Source organism: Eleutherodactylus coqui, chromosome 6 (assembly GCF_035609145.1).
Source record: "Eleutherodactylus coqui strain aEleCoq1 chromosome 6, aEleCoq1.hap1, whole genome shotgun sequence".
In the NCBI taxonomy this organism is placed as follows: Eukaryota; Metazoa; Chordata; class Amphibia; order Anura; family Eleutherodactylidae; genus Eleutherodactylus; species Eleutherodactylus coqui.
Window position 1 is genome coordinate 63,479,638 of NC_089842.1, and position 23,976 is coordinate 63,503,613.

Consider the following 23,976-nt stretch of genomic DNA (forward strand, 5'->3'; position numbering starts at 1 on the left):
GGAAACAAGAGCCCGGGAGTGGGATGCCCAATTTATGTATTTTTCTGAAACACTGCAGAGTTTCAGAAAAAAACACATTTTGAACTCTGCCTTAGGAACTAAAATGTGAGTCACGGAGACCTACCGCCCACAGCATGCAGACTGACAGCTCGCTCAGTATGGCAAGAGAGCTATCAGCTGTGGGCGGGGAAAGGCTGACGTGGCCCGCCACCGTAACTCGGAGCCCAGTTTCCGAGTCAAACTTATAAGTATACTTTTCTGAAACGCCACAGCGTTTCTTAATAAAACATACACAGGAGCAATAGACATCCCTGTCCCAGGTTCATGCTGGCCGTGGTTTGGGCAGCATGAGCCTTCCGACAGATTCTTCTTGAGTACATTTGTCCTTTGGGTCGGTTTCTCACCTTTTTCCTGCTCAGCATATTTTTACCTTCTCGCTCTGCTGTCTTGCGCTTGCTTCTTGTGTGAGCTCTAATTTGCCGCTAACAGCTTCTGCTTCCTGGCTTGCCTCAGTAACTATGCAATTCCTCTAACAGCCACCATCTTTTTTTTTTTTTGTTCTTTTCTTGTTTGGCTATGCTGATTTTTGCTACATTTTTTTCTGTATTTGTGACCTGTTCATTTTCTTAAATGTTTTCTCTTTTCTTTTTCCTTCCTCTCGTTCCTATGATTTCTCCCACCTCCTGCCTTTGTCCCTGAATTCTCCCTTGTCTGTTATATGTCACTTCAACTACCCCTGGACATCCATTCTTCTACATGCACCAATTACTCTCGCCAACAATCTCTTTCCTTGGAATCATTACATCAGCAACCAATATCGGGAACTATACTGTGTCATCCACCTCCGCAGCTTTGCTCGCCTTATTTGTGACTGTACTTTTCTCTTAAACTACTTTTTACTTTGCTCCTGTAGATGTCTCTCTCGTCTAGAGAGAAGCAACCATGCAAGCAACCCCATGTCATGTGTCTGAGATTTTATTTTCTATTTACACTGTATTTTTTCCTTTTTTTTTAAGTTTAGGGGAGTTTGGGAATAAACTTATAAACTCCACCAAAATGTAGTCACCTCTGAATGGAAGGGTGGCTTTGGTAGGTGGAGTTATCAGTGAATAGAGATGTCTTATTAAATAAAGGATTGAGTGGTATCATAGTAGAAAATGGTTCAGGGGTTAAAGAGGTTATCTAGTTGTAATCTGTTGATGGCTTATCTTTGGCAGGAGTCCGCTGCCCGAGACTGATCAGCTGTTTGTTGGGTCAGCGCGCTAGTGAACTGAGCTGATTTCTACAGGAAGCAGGCAGCTCCATTCCCACTGCAGTGGCCCGGCTTGGTATTACAGGCAAAGTTCCCATTTAAGTGGATGGGAGAGTAATGCAATATCAAGGTCGCTGCAGTCAGAACAGAGCTTTCTGCTTCCTGCAGAAATCAACTCAGTACATAAAAGTGTCAGACCAGCAAACAGCTGATGAACAGGAGTCCCAAGCAGCGGACCCCTGCCAATTTACTCTTGATTGCCTATCCTAGGGATCGACCATCAATAGTTTACAACTAGAGATCCCCTTTAAGGCAACCTTACTGTATATAATAAATCTTAAAAAAGGTCACCTCAGTTATTTTTTTATTTAGCATTCTTTTATAATAAGGAAATGAGGAACAGATCAAGGTGGGAGCAAATCAAATGCATCCATATGAATGTTTTTATGGTGTTTTACAGGTGTATTGGTCATTTGTAAATTCCATTACCATGAACTCCTTTTTGGCAAAACAAGCGGCTTCACATTTGCAAAAAATATTGTCTGCTCCTGGTGACCTAAAAGTTAATGGAAAAGGGGTCTGCTTAATTTTTCCGGAAACAGCGCTGCACCTGTTGATGGGCAGAGTCTGGTATTGCAGATCATCCCCATTCAAGTGCAAGTCACTGAGCTGCAACACCAGACATGGCTCATGCTCCATTGGTCCTCCAGTATTGTTTGCTTACTAATTGTCAAAGTTTATGCTGTTTCTAGCTGGAAAAGCAGAGGTTTTTTTTTTAAATCCTGGAATCCCCTTTAGATAAAGTTTTATGTGTTCTGCAAATTCTGTCTATGAAGTCAAATAAATGGAATAACCAAAATACACTGCTCACCTCTTCCACCCCTCACTGATCCTGTGCAGATGTTTTTACAATCCCCAACCGGAATTTGTTTACAATAGCGTGCCGTTCCTGCATGTGGCGGCTGCACCAATCAGGGGCCTCAGCAGTCACGTGCCATACTGCTGACATCACCGCTCCGCTCAGTACGGCACATCATCTTTGACAGCTTGTAAGCAAAGACCAGTGGAGGACCCATGGAGCATCTGCTCTGGATCGTTGGGGGATCGAAGAGGTGAGAACTGTTATTTTATAACATTTGTAGCTTTTTTTTAACATCAGAGTATTATATGATAATGTTTGCATTTGGTAGAGTGCCATGCGTTTAACAGATACCGAAGCAAAGCACACACCGAAATGATATCACTGGCCAATGTGGCGCAAAATTATTTGCAAAGTGCCATGTTTTCTTTTTGAATTGTAGAGATATTTCTTAGGACATTTTTTTAGTCGTTTCAGTGCAATTTTTACAAATTCTGCATGGTCAAAGAGTACTCAAGGCTTGTGCTGTGTGACGCCTAATGCAAGAGTGTAATGGGAATGACGGTATCACGATGGTAGTGGGATTTGAGTTATAGGATTTTTATTCTTTTGCGCGACTGAAATCCACACGCAAAAAACATGTGACCGAACTCATTGAAATCAATGAATTCTATTCACTACATACGGTGTGCACACATTTTACACGTGTAATGTGAAGCAGAAATGTGTTCAACTGAAAATGCCCTGGTACTTAGTGGGTACTTAGTGTCTTAACGACATCAGATACTCTCCGTGGTATACTCTGTACTAACGTCTGATACACTTCAGCTGCTGTTTTCCTCTATTCATCCTGCAAACATCTGACAAGATTTCTTAATGTAGATGGATATTGTTTATATTTCCTGCCGTTCTTGTTTTTTTCAAAGATGTTCAGTAGGGTTCAGGTTCAGACTTCACGCAGGCAAGTCCAAACGCAGAACATCCTCAAACTAAAGTAAAACAGTGGATTAGTGACAAGGCACGTTGCCTTATTGGAAGTATCACTGACCATTTCCAGAGTATTACCACATTGTCGACTGCATATAATTATCTAGAATGTCAAGGCACTCCTCCATGTTTATGGTTCTTGCCAACCACAACCAACGGACTGAGACCATGCCACGTAACACATCCCCAGACCGTAAAGAAACCTCCACAGTGCTGAACTGTTGGCAAAACACCCTAAGATACAAGGCGTTCCCCAGATATCCCTTCTGGTGTGCCCATCTGATCTGATGATGGAGTAGCGTTATTCATCACTCCATAGAACATTCCTCCATTACTCAACTCTCCAATGATGATGCCCCTTGCATAATTGTAGATGGGCTGATGCATCTTCTTTGAGAGAATTTGCAAGACATTTGAAGGATGAGTGGAGGGAAATACCAGCTGAAGTGTGTCGGAACTTAGTAGAATGAATTCCACAGCGATTGCCTACTAAGTATTAACATATGTAAATACACACTACTTTTGATTCTTACTCATGATAGTGTCCCCAGCCCTCCTCAATGCAGTGCAATTGTTCTCCTTTAATCAATGTCATCGATATAATTTAGGACAGTTGGTAAGAATGACCTTGCTGAGACATTAAAACAGTATTCTGTGTGATTGTCACCTTTTTAATGGGTATTCCCATCTGGGTAATCCGGTTTTAATGTGAGACATATGTAAAAATAGCTCATTTACCCATAAGGTACTTTTTTTCATAAGTGCCCAGTTTTCCTAATCTTCTTGTCTTTGTATATTCTTTGTGTACTGCTCATTGCCATGGGGTCCAGCCACAATAGCGCAGTTCCTTCCGAGTGCCCGTTCTCTTGGCATCAGCGATCTCATCCTGGGCGCCATGATGTTAGGAGATTGGGACAGCCTCTGATTGGCTGCAGAACTTACCTGACTTCCACTGAATGTGCTTACCAGAAGCTGGAGCTGTTTAGCTGTTTCACCAGGGGTCTGTTGCCCAGTTGTTGATTTATTTTTTTTTTTATAGTGGGGCAACCCCTTTAAAGTCATTTGTTTAGTTCAGCCGATGTGACAAAGTTTAACCTGACTCATAAAGGGGTTCTGTCATTAGAAAAAAATTCTATACTTACCTATTCCTCCCATGTCAGTCTTCTTACCGCATCATCTCCTTTCTGATCTTCTCCCGTCTCCTGCATCCCCCTCCCGGGTCACCTCACCTCCAGCCGGACAATTCTGCTTCTTCCAGTGATGAAGCGTAAATATGCCGGAATTCTCATTCCTGCAAGGAAATGTACGCTATGTCACTAGTGACGTAGCGTTCACAGCCTAGCATTAAGTGACGAGCTATTGCCGATAGTGGGCATGCGCACTGTCTCTCTACAATGGTAAATGAATACTTGCCCCAAGACAATGAGCATGCGCAGTCCCGGCAATAGATCGGCGTTCCTTGCTAGACAGTGAATGTTACATCACTAGTGACGTAACCTACACTGACCTGCCGGAAGAAGAATGCAGAGAATGGATGTATCATAACAAGAGGAAGAGAATCCGTCCAGCTGAAGGTGAGGTGATCCGGGGGACTGGAGAAGATCAGCCAGGTGAAAATGCAGTACGAAGACTGCTGGGGAAGGAATAGGTAAGTATTGATTTTTTTCTATTGACAAAACCCCTTTAACGCATTAAAATAACTTTCTGGGCCACAGTTTATTTGTCCTTTTAGTAAATCTTTTCAATGGCTTTTGTTGTGTTAAGATAGGGCAACAATAGCTTTTCAATGGCTCGGAATAACTTGTTGCAGAAAGTTATCACACTCAAGTTAAACTTTGCTGCATCTGTACTTATAAGCAGAGAGAAGTATTTTTACTTGTACAGTATTCATTACCATAGGAAATTCCTGATTGTCTCGCTTTATAATTCAACTTACGTAACGTACCTGTTGCAAAGGAAGTCAGCGCACAGGCTGTAACACTAATTATCACTATAGACCTTGTGAATTTATGGGGAACCAGCGCGATCTCTGAGCCATGATACAATGAATAATGTACCGCTAGTGCCTGATGACTCACAAGTGTTACTGGTTCCTTGTTAGTTTACTCTTACAAAGTATTTCCAGAATATTTACCCTGTATAACAGACTTCTGCTGTTCGGGTCCCCTTACACGAGTCAATGCACAAAAACACTTGCGTAAGTGCAGTGCATTTCACGACGTGCTTTCACACATTTTATTGGTGGCCTCTTTGCACTTACAGGGCCATTTTACATGGGCGCAGGACACTCGCCCTGTAATTTTTAAAGCTATTTAGCCTAATAAGTTCCAGATGTGTTATTTTCCTGCAGAATTGCGCAGCACATTGTGCAATCGTACGGGCATTGAGTGCGTGCTTGCGCTTCTCCCATAGACTTCTATGGGGTCTTTGGCATGCAAATGCAAAATAGAGCATGCTACATTTTTTTCGAGTCGCGGGGATGAGCCCATTGAAAGCAATGAGTTCTATTTTCTGTATATTCCATGTGCAGATTTTGCGCACGCAAACACGCTTGTGTAAAGTCGCCCTTACGTGTAGGTCATGGTTTTAAAACAAGTCTGGCTTCACATTGTGTTTTTTGTTTGTTTAAGCATATACACCGAGAAAGCTCCCAAGACGCATGCTAAATGTGTCCATAGGGGTCCGTTATTCATATGAAGGCCTCCATCTCACCAGAATACATTACTGTACTGCAAGAAAAGGGGATGGAATACTTGTAGCACTGTAGACTACTTTATTCCATCCACCAAAGTCCATTAAAGAAACATATGCCGGATAGTATACTTTTTTGTCTTATTTGTATACATGGTAGCATTGGGGTGATGGATGCCTCTGTACGACTTCTGTCATGGGCATCTATTAAATGTATGTCATGAATTGTCAGTAATAGTTTCCCCGTGGGAACAAGAGACCCAACAGGGTACTGAACGAAAATTCACTCAGTAGTTGCTAGTCGCTTTGTTTCAGCTCATTGAATTGAAGCAACTAGTGAGCGGGTTGTCGCCCAGTATAAACAGGCAGTGGCTCATCTTTGAGCAACTGCCTGTTCACAGTGAATGGAGGCGGGCGGCCAGAAGAGATTCTCTTCGCTGAATGACTATTGCTCCTGTGTGATAAGTCATTGGGACAGCTGTTGGACAATTATAGACCTGACCATCATCCCATGTAAAGCCACCCTTAGCCTAACAAAAGGGTACAGTATTATAGCTAATTATTTCAGATACATTTTTCAGAAGTATATGAGCAAGTATAGGGTTGCCGTTCAAGCAGCTATCAAACAGGTAGCAATCAAGTGTATCATTTAGCCTCAACTTGTCATGTAAGTGGGCTGCTGGTGTTGTGGTCTAAGGGTACTTTTACAAAGGCCAATAATCACCCAAGTAATCTTGCTAAAGAGCAGTTACGGACTAGACAGGGCAAGTGAACAAGAATCGCTCACTTGTTGGAGTTGCGTGGTCTTCAGCTCACCTAAAACCCAACCTACTGTCACCCCGTTTAAACAGGCAGTCATTCATGACTGCCGATTTACTCTTAATGGAGGCGGGTGGTCAAAAGAGATCTCCAGCATGCTCCGCCTCCATTCACTGAGTGATCATCACTCCTGTGTGAAAGCACACAAACATAATCATTGGGTTGGCTATTAGGTGCTGAACTGCCCAACAGTTGTCCAAAGTAGAAGTAGCCTAATATTGTAATTTCCTGAATCAAGCCATTTAGCCCATATCAGATGGAATTTGGTCACGTTTCCAAGTCTTTCAGCTACAGTGTCTTTGCAGTTTTTTTGCTGTGAGAGTTCTAGTCACTGTCAAGATGTGGGAAAACAGGTAGCTAGCTGTGGTAAGAAGGCTATCCAGACCCGATGACAGAAGCGCCACAGTAGGGAACGACAATGTCAGATAACCCACAATTCTCTGGACCAGTTGTCTAATGCAGTTCCATGATGGGCGTATAATCACACAATTCCACCAAATGTGCATAAGTGAGCCTTCTACTATCTGCCATTATGGGTGATTGATGCCTGTGATGGATACCAATCTCCATTTAACATGTACATCGAGAGCTTTTCCTTGCATATACATTAAACAAAAAGAGGTCAAACAGACAATGAGAACACAATTTATTAAAGGGATTTTCCAGGCAAAAATACTATTGAAGGCCTGTCTTTAGGATACTTTATCAATAATTGATTGGCCTGGGTCTGTCGATCGGGATCCTAGCAGATCAGTTGATCGGGCACCTGCTGTCAGTGTCACTACAAATAGGGGTTAGAGGAAAAGCTACTATTCCGATTTCTGTGTAGTGGATGGCACTTGTACCTGCAAGGCTGGCATCAGATTGAAATCACTGGGAGCTGCGCCTACAATTACAAGTACCAACCACTACGCAGGGATCGGAGCATCAGCTTCTACTCCAACACATGTGTATCCTGGTGCTGACAACAGCTGCCTGATCAGCTGATCAACCAGGATCCGAAGTGGGGGACTGCAGCCTATCAATTGAAGACCTATCCTGATGATAGGTCATCAGTGGTATTTTTGCCTCGACCCTTGACCCTTTTTTAATGGATGTCAAATTTAAGTCTATGTACTAGGCATATTACCTACCCTGAGCCCACAATGTGCCAACTATTGTATTCCCATTGAACTATTATTTTTGTAGACAACTTTGTAAGGGTAATAGACATATGTAATAATAAAAAACAACAATTGTAGAAAGTTAAAGCTTTGTTTTTGTAAAATGTGAATGAGATGATATTGTATAACTATGTTGATTATCTGTCCTCACCTTTGATAATTCTGTTAGTTGCTTTCTGCATTAAACATTGCAGTAAAAAGTCCAAGACATTTTTGTGAAAGTATCAAAACAATAGATATATCTGAAATGTTTGCATCCCTGTATTATGAAGGCAGCCATTTTGTTGTCAAACTCTTGGCTACAGTCTATCAGTATTGGTTTAATTCATATGTAATAATAGCTAAATGGATGGATTTAAAGTGGCCCTCCAGTTTCAGGACAAAATCCAGTCTCGAAACTGAAGGGTGAAGGGGTATCCTACTTGTACTTTAACTTCTTTCCTGGCCCTTCCATTCCGCTGGCTCAGTGCTTCAATTTTGGGCAGTCATGATGGTTGCTGTCATTTTCTAACGATCTGATAGACACTGTGAACTGGTCTGTAATTGTCCAACACTAATCATGTGAGCAGTGTTGGCCAATCACAGAGCAACTACAGTGCATTTGTAGTCCTATCACTATCAATGCACTGTCCATACTCTGGTAGTCTGAAGGTGACGGCGCCCATCTTGGCTGCCTAAAAAACAGGAACAGAATCAATGAAATGATGGACCAGGAGGAAAAGATAAAGTACAGGTCAGATACCCCTCCATCCTCTAGTACTGGTTCAGAATTGTGTCCCAAAACTGGAGCGTCACTTTAAAGTAGTGTGGTCAATAATGTTGGGCAGTGATAGTCTCCTGAAAACTACCATGTCATATTGAATTCTAGATATTTTGATACAGTACTTTTGCATTTGCCAAGTAAGGTCCAAATTCACATTTATATGGACTTGCACATTTTATTGGGATGATAGAAAGAGACCAGAGTGGCTTGAAACCACTAAGTACGTTACTTAGTGATGGTTGCAGGCCATAGTGTAGATCAGAGATCCCCATTCTTTTTTTTACCTTTTGAACCATAATTAATCTTTAGTATTATTCGGGATCCACATTCAACTGAAAAATTTGTCACAGTGTTAGGATTCCATCTAAATCTGCACTCTTCAAGATTAGGATATGTCTACAGTATTGTTGCTGGTGCATATGGTCATAGTTTAAGGCTACAGTTGCAAGCTATTCCACTTGCAGATCATCAGCAACACGTGGCTTCTCATCCACTGGTTGGGGATCTCTGTTGTAGAGTAGATGAGTTGCCAACATTTTTGGAGCTAATTTTCATAAAGCTTAACAGATAATGAAATATATGAGTAATCCCAGAGTTACCTAAAGAAATAAAAAATAGGCAGTTTAAAAAAAATACCATAAACTCATCTAATAAAAGAAACATTTTTGATTACTTTTTTCGCAACCTTCATGTGCCCAAAAAACGCTTATGCTCAACCATGAACCAAGAGTATATTCCATGAATGTACAGCATGGGCTTTACTGTAGGTATTTAGGCGGCGGAGAAAGACAAAAAGGCACCAATATAATGCTAAAGTAACTGGCAGCTATCCTTCCGTAATCATAATTGCACCCAACCTTCTTTAATACCAGCCTTTTTCTACAACTGCTGTTATAATTATATCTTCTCAAGGCTACTGAACAAATCAAACAACCATAAAGACGAGATAAAGGTTACCTGACACAATACATGTAGCTCCCCTGATATTAAAACTTTAGGGGTGTTTAGGGGATATTGTGAATCAGTGATGACTGTGGGAGTTTTTATCATGAAAGGCGCGTTAGTAACACTTATTAACCCTTGTACTTTTCTATGCCGTCTAAACATATCTTTCAACTGTACGGTTCTTCAGAAGAAATGAACATCAGCAAACCTTTGATATTACGCAGCTTTGAAAGTTTCTGTGATGTCAGGCATTGTATATGACGCTCCCGGCTTCACCCCACCAATTTCTCTGCTTCTTCTCTGTATCTTGGCTTGTCCATTCTCCTGCTTTTTGAAAGGATTTGCCTGTGAGTGATGTTTTTTAAAAAAAAGGAATGGATGGAGCATGTATGTATCAACCTTGAACGAAGCCAAAAGCCATATACTTGTATCTCTTGTACAATTAATTTCACTGGTGGATAATTTCCTATTAATAAAATTCTAGAAAAAAGGAGAAGGCGTGTGGAACTGTTTTGTCATTTATTTAATGTTTATGACTCATTTGGACTAACTGAGGAAGCAGCAATTAGGAAACCCTGGTTTCGCTCTTTAGACCAGGTCCCCGAGTAATTACACAAATAGTCCCGGTAGTGAGGCAGCTGATTCTGCATTGGGTTGCGGCGCAATACCTGATGATCTGACCAGGGGCATAGATGAAAGACAGATTTGAGTCATGGCTGGTGGCACAGGTGCAATAAGAATTTCCAGACAATAGGGCAGGTGGTGGGTAATTACAAAGTTCAAAGTACAGTGCCAAGGTCAGGGAGTACATAAGTCAAAATCCTCAAATACAAGAACTGGAATACAGAACTTCTGGGGCTTTTTCACAATGGCTAATGGGACCAGTTGCTTAGGCATCCACCCTAGGGTGTGGATGCCTAATATTGCAGGATTGGAGGGGAACAGGTTTAGGGAGCATGCACCGATCCTTTAAGAAAGAGGGCAGGAGCACATGCGGGAACTGTGGGTAGGCACCAATGAGCCAACAGAGGAGCAAGTGTGGAGAGCAATGCATGGCTGATGGTTATATCCGAACGTGCCCCCAGCAGCAGGTAAGCAAGATGGACAGTGGTGGCATGGCGTGACAATTTCCAATTTACAACCACACTAGATTACAGGCAGAAGAGTTTCCTGCAGTTTTTTTTCTCAGCTGAAGTAATTTCAAACGATAAATCAGTAATGGTGTGAGTACACAATGAAAGACAGGAGCCTGTAAATAGAAATGGCTATCAAGTACTTCACGCAGAAGTGCAGTAAGCAGCAGGCATACCTGGGAAGATGTGAGTCTTCACTTTATGTTCTATTCTTTTGAAGCCGAAACAGTTGCCCTTCCTGCTCTACAACCTTTTGGTTCACTTAAGAGATCCGAGAAGCAAGACCGGAGAATTTATCTGGAACAACCAGTGTCAGGCAGCTGCTGTCAAGGCAGATAGGATCATGAAGTATATCGAAAAAGGTCTAGGGGCACATGATGAGGACAGTGTTCTTCCTCTTTACAAGTCACTGGTCAGACCACACATGGAATATTGTGTGCAGTTGTAGGCACTGATGCTCAAGAAAGACATCAAAGCTTAAGCGGGTTCAAATACGGTCAACTAAAGTAATAAATGGAATGGGCAAACTACAATACCCAGAAAGGGTAGCGAAATTAATGTTATTTAGCTTAGGAAAAAGACAACTGAGGGGTGACCTAATAACTATGTATAAAAATATCAGGTTATTAGTGCACACTAGAATCAGAATTTGTGTGTGCAGCGCAGACTTAAGCAGCGAGCGCCGTGGGATCCAGGGAACAGGTGAGTATAAAAAATAAATCACCTGTCTTCTGGCCATCCGCCATAAATTAGTCTATGGTGCTTTAGGCAGGTGACAGGTTCCTGTATATATTACATATGTATGTTTTGAGTCCTGACAAATGTCATCTGCTTCTGAAGTAATTTGTTATAGTTCTTTTGCACAGGCCAGTTTCTCTGCCTAAGTAACAAGTGCCGATCGACGCTCTTATCGATCAGTGCTCAATTCATTTACTTGGGCCCAGAATTGGCTTATGGGGGATGAACTATTGCTAGAAAGAACGTTCGTCCCCTTAGGCTGGCAGAACATCTCCCTGTTCACGCAGTAAGATGTACAGCCAACTAGCGCGTATTTTTATTCTTGCTGAAATGGAAGGACCTGTTGACGTTTGCTCATCCGCCAGCTGATTGTTAGTCCCTTTATGTGGCCCGAATGTTCGACCCCGATAATCGGCCACTGTATAAGGACCATTGCTCCCTTTAGCAAAAAGAGGCAACAGGGGAGCTGAGTAGATACATGATTGCAGAATCAGAGTGTATGCAGCATTTATTTGTTGTTTATGACTAATGTTCAGTGAGCCGAAACAGTTAAACCTTATTTCGATCGAATTTTACTAAAAGTTCAGTTCAGTGTGAACCCGAATCTCAGGCAGTTAATCTCGGCTAAATCAACTAAAATTCCACAATCACCTCATTATAAAACATTATAGGGGTATTGGTAAAGTTCCTGTTCGATTCAGGCCAAATCAAACTTTTTGCCGAAATTTGGCAAACCGGTTGAACTGAACTTTTGAAAAGTTGGCTCATCACTGTTTGTGACCATAAAAACACATGGCTCTGTAAGGTTGTTATGTACAGAGATTGATAGGATATTTTTAATGATGAGCATTTGCAAAGTTGCTTTAGAATCTATATGTATTGCAGCAATAAAAATGGGAACATTATGAACAAAAGCAACATTTTTAAGAATCATGGCAATTCGATTTTGTACTGTTTGCTTGATTATGACGTTATCTTAATTATCTTGCATTCATTTTATACGAAAAACAAGTAATATATCCTACAACGATGCAATGTTTGCCATTTTGCTGACTCTATAGTCAATGTAGCGTCTACAGAATACATGATCGAATATTGATTTGAGTTGGGTAATACGTCAAAAAGGAAACCCAATGGTCATTACATCCCTTTGTCCAGGTTAGGAGAAGCTAAGAGATTCTCCTTTGCACAAACCATTATGGCTATGAGCCCTGGGACCATATAAAAATATATACATTGAGTGAGATTTATTGCATTTTCAGCCCTATGTCCTTGAGATAACTTTAACAATTCTCGTCCGAATATAATAATGTGGTTTTGATTTATTTTCCTCATCAGAAAAGATCCTTGCAATCATATTTCCCTAAGGCTCGGCCTTAAATTTCATTTAAACATATTAAAAAAAGAAGTTTATTGAAGCCAGTAATATATGTCACTTAAAGTCATTCGCCGCACAGTTTGTGTAAGCATTAAATCTGTTAGATGGTGCTTAGGATTCGTTAAGCAGCTATATCTAACTATGTTTTCCATTTTTTTCTCTTCCTAAAGCCACCACAAGCACCAGCTCCGGTTTGGGTACAGGAGCCATTGTAGGCATCCTTATCATCGTCTTTGTTCTTCTGTTGGTGGCTGTGGATGTAACATGCTACTTCCTCAACAAGTGTGGTCTGCTCATGTGCATTGCCGTCAATTTCTGTGGGAAAGCTGGCCCAGGCGCCAAAGGCAAAGACATTGAAGAAGGAAAGGCAGCATTTTCGTAAGTATACCTTTTATGGTTCTATTAAATATATTGATTAGTTAATTAGGTCAAGTATAAATAGTATGGATGAGTTAATTAGGTCAAGTATAAAAACATCATAATTTAAGTTGGCTTGCAATAGATCATTTGTCAAAGCTGGGAAACTTTATAGCAACGTCTATTTCTTGATACATGAAAAGATTCACATGCCTAGGACAAAGATACGGGTCTCTGCTAAATAAAAGAACACTGTTGACCACATTGACATTGAGTTTGAATTAGACTATGCCTTGTGAAGAAAAGTTGTTTTAACATTTCTGCATTGGTTGCTCTTTTTATGGCTTTAAAGCTAGACCAAAAGCATGTCTGTAGCCTTGATCGAACAAGACCAAAGCTATTTGAAGTCAGGTTGGGAACACTGAATTTACAGCTGTCACTCAGTCTGTATAAAGAACAGAAAATGGAACAATACCTCTTCCTCTACTTCCATCTTCCTTATTTGCATAAATTACCCAGAGGAGCGTGCATGGCCTTTATAAGTCTCCTCAATCACCTCTCAGGTATTTTCTCACATCCCTTCTGGGTGCTCTCCTTGGGGAGAGATTATGCCATCCCCCGACCAACTCATCCCCTAAGTGTCTCCACACACTTTTTGGGTGCTCTCCTTAAGGAGTGACGTCACCTTTCTTGACCCAAGAGCAGAAGAGATACAGCAGGGTAGGAGCAGGTAGCAAAGAACAATGTGTGATTCTCCTATCTGTCTCCCTGTCCCAAGGAAGGGTAACATGGACTTCTGTTCAGGTTATCACACCTCTTTTTTAAACAGTCAGTCAGCATATTGGGTCTTTAGTTGTCACAAGAGAGGGTCTTTTTTTCCACTCATCTAATCACTCTTCTGAGCCCCGGGTGTTGCAGAGTGTTACGGCAGCAGGAATGCAGTGTTAAGCTCTCGCTCATGACCTGAAGGTTGCAGGTTCAATCCCCACTTGGTTTAGGTAGCCAGCTAAAAGTTGACTAAGCCTTCCATCCTTCTGAAGTTGGTAAAATGAGTACCCAGCTTGCTGGAGGGTAAAGATGACTGGGGAAGGCAATGGCAAACCACCCTGCAAACACAGTCTGCCAAGAAAACATCACGATGTGAGTCAATCATGACTCGGTGCTTTCACCAGGGGACTTTACCTTTACCTAAACACTCCTCCATGCCATCTAAAGCCACAGATACTGCTGTCATTGATGACCGCAGCATCTAACTGGTTTTACAGAAAAAAAAGTTACATTTTTTCCTCTAACACAATTTTTTTAATTTTATAGATGTGAGAAATTTTGCCTTGAATGTTATAGCACAGCGCAGAAAGTTATCTTAACATAGCAAAATCCATTGTAAAGTAATTCAAAGTGTAAATAAACTACCCTGATATCACATCACGTTTAGAGTCAAGCTAAGGAAAAACTCATTTTAATTGGTGTTAACATATCCGTAAGAAACCCTACTACAAATGATTACATTATTTATCCAGCACAGTAAATTACTTAAAAAATATGAAACTATTTCAAAAAGGGTATTTGCTGTTCTTCTTACTTCCCAGTGTAAGAACAATAAAAAGTAATCAAAAAGTTGTATATACCTTAAAATGGTACCAATAAAAAGTACAAGTTATCTTACAAAAGAAAGCCATCATACAGACCTGTTGACAAAAAAATAAAAATGTCCTTGTATGGAAATGTGATGCCAGAAAAAATCTTTTTGTAAGACACAAAGTATTTATATTGTGCAAAAGAAGCAAAACATAAAACATCGATGAATTTGGTGTTGTCATAATTGTAATGACCCGTAGAATAAAGTTAACATAATATTTAGGACACAAAGTAAACACTGTAAAAATAAATCCTAAAAAAAATAGTGAAAAATTGCTTTCTTTTTTCCATTGCCCCATGCAAAAAAAATAATAAAGCTTAAATGTTTGATATGTAACCGAAATTAGTTCCTATAAAAACTGAAACTCCTCCTGCAAAATACACGGTGTCACTCAGCTACACTAAAGGGAAAATAAAATGGTTATGACTAGAGATGAGCGAGTATACTCGCTAAGGCTAACTACTCAAGCGAGTAGGGCTTTAGCCGAGTATCCTCCCGCTCGTATTTTGTCCTTCTGTATTCCCCCTGTCTATGTAAGCGCTGCGGAATATGTTGGCGCTATACAAATAAAGTTTATTATTATTATTCGACTGCCGGCGCAGGTGACAGATGAGTAGCGGCGGTGAGCAGGGAGGAACGGGGGGGAGAGAGGGAGAGAGAGATCTCCCCTCCGTTCCTCCCCGCCGCTCCCCTCTCCCCCTCCCCCGCCGGCCCCCGAATCTTTAGAGACGAGCGGGGAGATACTCGGCTAAGGCACTACTCGCTCGAGTAGTTAGCCTTAGCGAGTATACTCGCTCATCTCTAGTTATGACCGCAAAAGGGCAAACCATTTACTGGTTCTTAAGAATAAAATTAGTTGTTACTAAGGGTTGAAAATGGACTTAAGTCCACTGAGTTATATTTGCATGAGACATAAATTCATAATTTAAAATTTAAAAAAAATGAAATTTTCCAGATGTTTTTTCCAATTTTAATGTAACTGCTGGGGGATCAATCTGAGTGCCAGTGTGGTTATCCGTTGATCACTGAGTTCAGTACCCAAGACCATGGCAAACTCCTAATAATACTAGGGAATGATGCAGTCAGCCGCCTACTTCCGCTGAAGATGGAGTTGTCCATGTAATACATGAATGGCTAGAATCCGCCACGGTCCGACTTGCTGCTTGTCAGTAGCTTTTCATTTCTGACTCACAGAATCCAGAATGGTGGACACCCCTTCAATGCCTTTATGTGCACTAAGGGACCTTCCACAGGGGATGGAATTACACCGCAGGGCGCAAATCAGCAGCTGCAAAATTCCACACCAAATTCTACAGGTCTAACTGCGGATTTTGATGCAGTATTGCAGGCAGGTTTTAAGCCATTTTCAATTCTGCATCGAATTCGGCATGTAGCCTGCGGATTTTGGTGCAGAATTTACCACGCCTTGGGGTGAGTTGCGTGGCCTATTCCATCCCATGTGAAAGGTCCATTATAGGCCATAAGGACATGGGTTGTCTTGATAGGACAACCTGTTTAAGAAGGCTTTCGTAACATTTAGATTAATTAGTGAAATGACTGCATAATTAGCATTTTGAAGAGGTAGTACTGATATAACTGCTTTAGTTTTCCCTTTTATTATTTTCATTGTGTCTTTTTACAACCTGACTATATCATAAAAGTAATAGAGGAGGGGGCTTAGATTGCAGGATACAAGCACAAATCCTAAATTCTTATAACCAGCTACTGTATTATCTGTTTTGTCCTCTAGTTATCAAAAGTAAAATAAAATGGTGTCTCTTTGGGCTTCTACCCATTGCATTTAAAGGAGTATTCTCATTTTAATGTTTCCTGGTTGAGTTGAGAAAATCCGCTTCTAGTGTCCCAACCACCACATAGGTGTTACAGAAACAGCCTAGTGCACTGTGCTACATTGTTTCTGTAACTCCTGTTCACTTCAATGGGAGTTACAGAATTATACTTTTGCTGCCGCCTCGGCTGATTCCATAACGCTCAACAACACGGTCGGGACACCAGCCACAGATTTCTCATCTCAGCCAGGAAGCACTGAGATAGGACAACGCCTTCAAAGAATATTGTCAACCCTTGTATAGTTCTATAGAAGTGCAATACAATGTACAGTATATTTGTGGTTCATTGATGTTCTTATTATTGCTGTTTTGGTTTTTTAGTTTTTGAGTTAACCATGTAGTGTGAATATCTTCTCTACACAGGAAAGACGAGTCTAAAGAACCCATTGTTGAGGTACGAACAGAGGAAGAGAGGACACCAAACCATGATGGAAGCAACCAGACAGAACCCAATGAGACCACTCCACTAACAGGACCCGAGTATGTGGGAACATTCATGTTTTAGAGACAGAATAAAACCACATAGCATTAACCTCTCGATATGTTATTTGGACAAGTGTACGGAAACTAGTGCAAAAGAAAAGGGGAGTCGTTGCTCATTGCAAACAATCATCTTTCATTTTCCAAAGGGCTCATTATGGGCAACTCTCAAACTTTTTTCTTGTGCTAATTTTGATAATCTTCCCCATAGTTCCCTCTGACTTCCTGTAATGCTGCAGGGGGAAATGTTGTTTTTCACAGCACATATTCACCGGGCAACCAAGTAATACGTAAATGCTTTTTGTGGCTAATAGAAGAGAGGGTTGTCCTCTAGGGTGTCTATATTCTCTAATTGGGCTTATCGAAATCGGTTGTCTGAACAGCCAACCCCTTCAAAGAGAACCTGCTACATAAACACACCATGGAAACTGCCCCCTGCTTTGCCAGCAATCAGTGGCGTTCGTTACAGTACTAAATACTAATAATAATAAGCTTTATTTGTATAGCGCCAACATATTCCGCAGCGCTTACATAGACAGGGGGAATACAGAAAGACAAAATACAAACATTACAGAACCACAGTTACATAGTAATCAGTTGATGGAAACAATAGGGGTGAGGGTCCTGCTCCAACGAGCTTACATACTACAAGTAATGGGGTGATACAGAAGGTAAAGGGGCTGGAGATGTGCACGGTATGGTGAGGTGGAGAGTGAGCGATGTCATACACATAGACAATGGTCAGACATTTAGCCGTGTGACGGCAGAAACAGTATGACTGCAGGAGTGGTTTATGGTGGCTAGCAGGGATTACAGTCAGTAGGTCAGGGAGCATGTTATCAGGCGGCGTTACAGAGGAGTTTGGTTTAGGGGATGTGGTATGCCTCCCTGAAGAGGTGCGTTTTTAGAGCACGCTTGAAGTTCTGCGAGTCCTGGATTGCCCGGGTAGCCTTTGGTAGTGCGTTCCAGAGGACCGGTGCTGCTCTGGAGAAGTCTTGAAGGCGGGAATGAGAAGTTCGAATTAAAGGGGCGCTCAGTCTGGTTTCGTTAGCAGAGCGGAGAGCCCGGGCTGGTTGATGGATTGAGATGAGGGAGGCGATATAGGGTGGCGCTGCGCTGTGGAGGGCTTTGTGGATGAAGGTAGCGAGTTTAAATTGAATTCTGTATTTAACGGGCAGCCAGTGCAGTGACTGGCACAGGGCAGAGGCGTCTGAGTAGCGGCTGGACAGGAAGATGAGCCTGGCTGCCGCATTTAGGATGGATACTAGTAAATTGTTGAGTTAGTGGTGTTATTCCATTGACACTGGGCGGTGGAGACTGGCCATCTGACAATTTACTAGTATCAGGCTACAAACCTAATGGTAGTGGTTGCAGGCAAATGGGCTAGAACAGTGTTTCCCAAACTCCAGTTCTCATGACTTCCCAACCGGTCAGATTTTCATGATTTCCTCAGTATTGCACAGATGATATCATTCTTGTCAGCACCTCAGATATTGCCACAGGTGATGTATCTATAGGATATCCTCAAATCATGACCTGTTGGGGGGGGGGGGGGTCATGAGGACTGGGGTTTGCGAAACACTGGGCTAGATGAAAAGTACTAGAAACAGTGAAGAGGAGGCTGTAAAAGTATGCAACCAGTTTCAGTAGTGAGAGGACGAGACAGCTCCTCTTAAAGGGTTTTTTCACACGCACCGAAGTTTGCTGCCGTATGGAAAAACCCACATATTAAATGTGTGGGTTTTGATACGAAATTGAAAATGGCTTAATTCTGCCAGCAATTCCACATCAAAATTGACATTTGGATATGCAAATGTTGGTGCTAATTTCCAGAGCAGCAAATTCCAGTATGTGTGAAAGAGCCCTTACCGAAGTTGTCTTGGAGGGTCTGCATTTTTCTTGAAGCACTACCATTGCTGTCCGTGGGCCGTAGCAACCCCACACCTAATACATTGAGTACCATTCTTACAATAAAGTATTTGGGAAATACTACCAATGGTAGTACACCTACACAAATGTACAAGGAAGGAATAACCCTCAGGGATGCTGACTAACCTGAGCTAATAGTTTCCTTTCTCTTTTTCCATCTTGCCTCTCTTCAATAATTCTATTAACAGTGTTGACCTGTCTAAATCAAGTAATCACTTCAGTGTCACTATACCTCTGTCTGTAAAGTAATGTGCATGTGTCTCTGTGGTTTACTCTCTTGTGCATCTGTCACTTGTTTTCTTCATTGTCTACTTTCTCTCTCTCTCTGCTCCTATGCTTCCTGCAGGCATCCTTCTGACACCACAGCTACCGTGGAGGATATGCTGCCTTCTGTCACCACCGTCACCACTAATTCTGATACTATAACAGAAACCTTTGCCACAGCTCAAAATAGTCCCACCAGTGAAACCACCACCCTCACCTCTAGCACTGCCCCTCCACCCCCCTCTGCTCCTGACTCCAACTCAACACAGTCTGCTCAGGCAACTCCCTCCAAAGCAGAGGCACCTAAAACCGCGTCACCTGCTCCTACTGCTTCTCCAAAGGTTGCCCCTCTGGTAGATCTAAGTGATACCCCATCTACTAACAGTTCAGCTAACGCTGCAACCAGTCAAGGCGGAGTTTTGAATCCTACTTCTGCCACCACTGTAGCTGAGGCTCCCAAAGCCAGTGCTAAGCCTCAAGCGCCAGTTCCACCCAGTACCACAAGCCCCCCAGCTACTCCTGAACAAGTCAAGCAGGCAGCATCAGCCACCAAAAGCCCAGAAAAAGAAGCAGTACAACCCAGCACAGTGAAAGGTCCAACGGAGGCTACCAAGAATGAGGCAGCTTCCCTCAGCAACACAAAACCCGCCCAGGGTGAGGACTTTCAAATTGATGGGGGCACCTTCAAGACTCCAGACATTGACCTTGCAAAGGATGTTTTTGCAGCTCTTGGAACTTCTTCTTCTGCCGCTGTGGCTAGTGGGAAAGCTCCTGAGCTGGCTTCTTCCACTACAGACACCTCTGTACCGCCTGCTTCATCCAACACCGAGTATGGCCTCTCTTAATCCTCTTTGTTGGTTATGTCTTGTGTTGTCGTTTTGCTGTGTTGGGCTCTAAGTTGTGCTTGTCTTCTCTAACATTTTTGCTTTTGTTTAGCTAACTCATAAAATGTTTTCCCTATTAGTTCAATCAAAATTCTTGCTAACAATTTGATCATTTGAGATCTGAGGGTGACTTCAAAGTAAAAAAGAATAAAGCCTAAAATTGAACATTTAGTTTTAGATCCTGTATCAATCAAATTTATTTTTGATATCCAAGGCAACCCCCTAGGATCATGAGGAGAATAGATGCGAGACGTCTTTGTCACGTCCGCCTAGTCCCGGCGAGGAAACTGACCAACAGATGTAGAAACAATAGGACATGGTCAGACTATATGACATGTAAAAGCCAGGGTTTCTGGGTTTATAGATGTACAAACCAATCAGACTGACATTGGTAGAAATGGAGCAAAGGCCAAGGATCTTTCCCTAGATCAGCCTTGACTAAACCAGCCAATAAAGCAGAGCATCCAGCCCGAAAAGGGCAACCTCACGGCTGGAACGTAACTTGATATCCTAACCGTCTCTAGGAGTATTATTAAGGAAAGGGAATATATGAGGTCAAGGGCGGAACAGAATAGACGAATAAACAAACCAAGAGCAGAGATAGTAAGCAGTGATGAATTAATACACAAAATATATGAGAAAATAACACAACTTTTTCATTTTACAATGAACAAGTTTATTACACTGAAACTAAATTACCCCTTTAGGAAGCCACTGAAATGTTAGTCCTGCATGCTGACTATATTTTAATAGTAGTATGTATAGTACTTACGAATTGCAACAACTACTCTCTTTTAATTAGACGTCTTAGTTTAGCGATTGTTCACTAGTAACTGCTTTATGTCTGCTTCTTACAAAAGACATGGGTTCTGGAGAGATCCAGCTACTAGGGAGTAGTTAGGGCAATTCTTCATGGGAAATCTAGGGTAGCCACCTATTGGTGGTGTTAGGGAGGCAGTTTTCTTCCTTCTAGAGGAGAGCTATTGTGCATGTTTTTTAAATGCAACTAAACTTACTATAAAAGCCTTTTATGTTTTCACCTTTTTTAACCTCTTGTCCTGCCACCGCTATTCCTACCTTAATAGGGGTTACAAGCCAGAAGTATTCATCTCCTAATCACTGGATACGTGTTAAATTCAAGATTTGTAGGGGATTGAGCACTGGGATCCCTACCAACCGCAAGATTGGGCGACTCTGCCACCCATTTGAAGTCTATGGCAATATTTGACGACTTGCTGCATTCTGAAATCACATGGCTAGGGGGATGAGTGTCCCCAAATCTGCTGATTGTTGGGGTACAAGAAATCAGACCCCCAATAATCCAGCATTTATGACTTATCCAGTGGATATAGAGTAGATCCAAAGAGGTTTAGCCATCGGTAATGTGAATAAACTAAGCCTTTATTAGAAAGCGTTTACAGTATAAGTCCTAAGAAGGACGCGTTTCGGTCTGTGACAGACCTTGGTCACCTTAACTTCTGTGAAAATATTGCTGCTTTATAAAACCAGGGCAATTAAAATTAATTAAAAATATGTTTGATGGAGTAGGTGGTGAGCATTTATATTTTTTCTCCTGCCATTTATCCAGTGGATAGTAGATTAATGCTTCTGGCTGTAATACCCCTTTAACACTACATTTTGTAAAATTTGCCTTTCACCAAGAAAAGTAAAGCGAAATAAGCATCAGAGTCTCACAACTTTACACAAGTTTTTTTTTCATTATTGGTGTTCTTCATTAACTTTTCAACCAATTGCTGCAGTGGTAAACAGAACTGCAGAGGATGATGAAGAACGAGGGCATGAGTAGAATCAGCACTGGCCAACAAGTCAAGAATGTGCTAGGTGTCAGATGTTTAGCTTTGCCTGATCACACATTCTGCTTCAAGATATGGACAGGAGATATTGTGGAGGCCAACTGTGATGTTACACTTATCTTTCAGCAAGGACAGATTGTAAAATGGATATAGAAAACATGGCCAATATTCAAATGGATCCATTCATTATAGCGCCTGGAAAGACATGAATATTTAGGGCTTCCAGTACAAGTTGACCCTGTTTAAAGGGGTTGTCGGAGATTAAAAAAAGACTGTGCCACTTATGTCCATGGGCTGTGCCTGGTACTGCAGCTCTGTCCTAAGTGAATTAAGTTGGGTAGCAATAGCAGTTGCAACCCGTACAACAAAAAATAAGTCCCTTTTTTCTACTTTCAGGCAACCAATCTAAAGATACTTAAGGTTTCAGGGTAAAACTCTTTTGCAGGACAGGAGGAGGGGGTATATTGCCTTCAGCTGTTCTTCTATGCCACCCCTCCAATCCACTGATTTTGGACCCTGTTTTTGGCTTTCCCAAATTGCAGAATGTACACTATGCCCAGCTCTCTGATAGGCCATTGCTAATTACATGAGCAACTCTGGGCAGTCAGAGAACTGGTTCAGTGCATTAGTAGTCTAATACTACCAATGCAGTATGGAGGATTAAGTAGTCCAAAGATATTACGTTGGCCATATTGAATTGACAAAAATAGGACCCAAAACCGGTAGATCAGAGGGATGGGAGAGGAGAACAACTAAAGGTAATATAACCTCCCTCCCCTCCAGTCATGGGACAGAATTTTGTCCTGAAACTGGACAGTTGCTTTAAGTATTATATCTATCAACTTAATAGTGAGGATGTACCTGAAATTCATGAAATATACACAAGATCTTTTTGCTTTCTTGGCTGATTTTACTCTGTTTTTTATCTGTTCTCAGGAAGGCCCCTGTAGAAGAGAACTCTAAGCCAGAGGAATCAGACAGCAAGAGCACCCCTGCAGAAGTGAAAACAGTTCCTAACGAAGCCACTCAAACAAATGCAAGCGAGAGTAAAGCATGATTCCTCCGAGAGGGTGCGGGTGTGTTACATGGGAAGGGGAAAGTGGATACTAAAAATAATGTTTGAAGAGCCTCATGCTAACCATTTACAGAGTGAGGTTCATACACACAAACACGTCATCATTCCTCTCAAATCTTGGCCTTTGTTGTTATAATTATTATTATTTTTGTTTGGTTCAGTTATTTTTTTTTTCTTTTAAGAAAACCTGTTTGTTTCGTGAGACTGTAGAAAAGGTTCATCTCTTGTGTACACACTCTTTATGAACAAAGCCTCGTGGGAACATTTCAACGAGATTTCCCACACAATGTCCCGAAATAAAATTACTATTCCCCGATTATTTATCATATGAGAAGAAAAAGGTTTAGACAGATAAGACCAATGCATGTAGTTTGGTTAAGTAAGACCTTTATCATGTTGGGTTGTCCACATCAAGGTCTAACAACCCTTAAGAGCCTAGTTCTATCCTTAAGTAATACACTATGTGAAAAGTCTCTGTATGTTATGCCCTAAACATTTGGTCTTTTGAGTTGTAGAAGCCGGTTCTGCTTGCATGGCTGGCAGTGAGAAGGTTTACATGTTGGCTGTCACATTCTACCACTGTATAGGAAAATAAAATTGGAGAAGATGGAAAGTAATCTGTATGTGTCTTAAAGTCTTTCACCCTATCACATTAATGGAATGGTCATGAATAGTTCAAAATTGGTGGAAACAAAATTGCTCGATGGCTTATTTGTGTGTGCCTAATTTCTTGTATCATTGTTTTCAAATTTGAGGGAAATACGTCCCCCATATTGTTTCTATCTGTACCTAATTGTCATTATTTGAGCTTTATCCAATAGAAAGCATCAATGCCTTATACTTGTTTATAATTAATGAAGGCAGGCATTTTGTAAGCAGTTGTAAGGAAGGGTCGATGTCAAACAAGTTGGCAAAGTAGGTTGGGCATCATGAATTAGGTGCATCATGTGCGAACA

The 23,976-nt window shown here is 41.5% G+C and overlaps 1 protein-coding gene across 5 annotated transcripts in view; it reads left to right on the forward strand.

Annotated features, from left to right (window-relative positions):
* NCAM1 (neural cell adhesion molecule 1) overlaps positions 1–23,637 on the forward strand; it is a 324,148-nt gene extending 300,511 nt beyond the window's left edge. For 2 of the 5 annotated variants that reach the window (XM_066606907.1, XM_066606908.1), the window contains 4 exons: positions 12,899–13,106; positions 16,938–17,054; positions 19,330–20,076; positions 22,882–23,637. In XM_066606907.1, coding sequence (XP_066463004.1) covers positions 12,899–13,106; positions 16,938–17,054; positions 19,330–20,076; positions 22,882–23,002 — 1,193 coding nt within the window. In that variant the 3' untranslated portion in view covers positions 23,003–23,637. Of the gene's footprint in view, positions 1–808; positions 1,249–12,898; positions 13,107–16,937; positions 17,055–19,329; positions 20,077–22,881 lie in introns of those variants that run through there. The other 3 variants (XM_066606909.1, XM_066606910.1, XM_066606912.1) reach the window with 2 other exon arrangements.
* Positions 23,638–23,976: the final 339 nt, after the last annotated feature.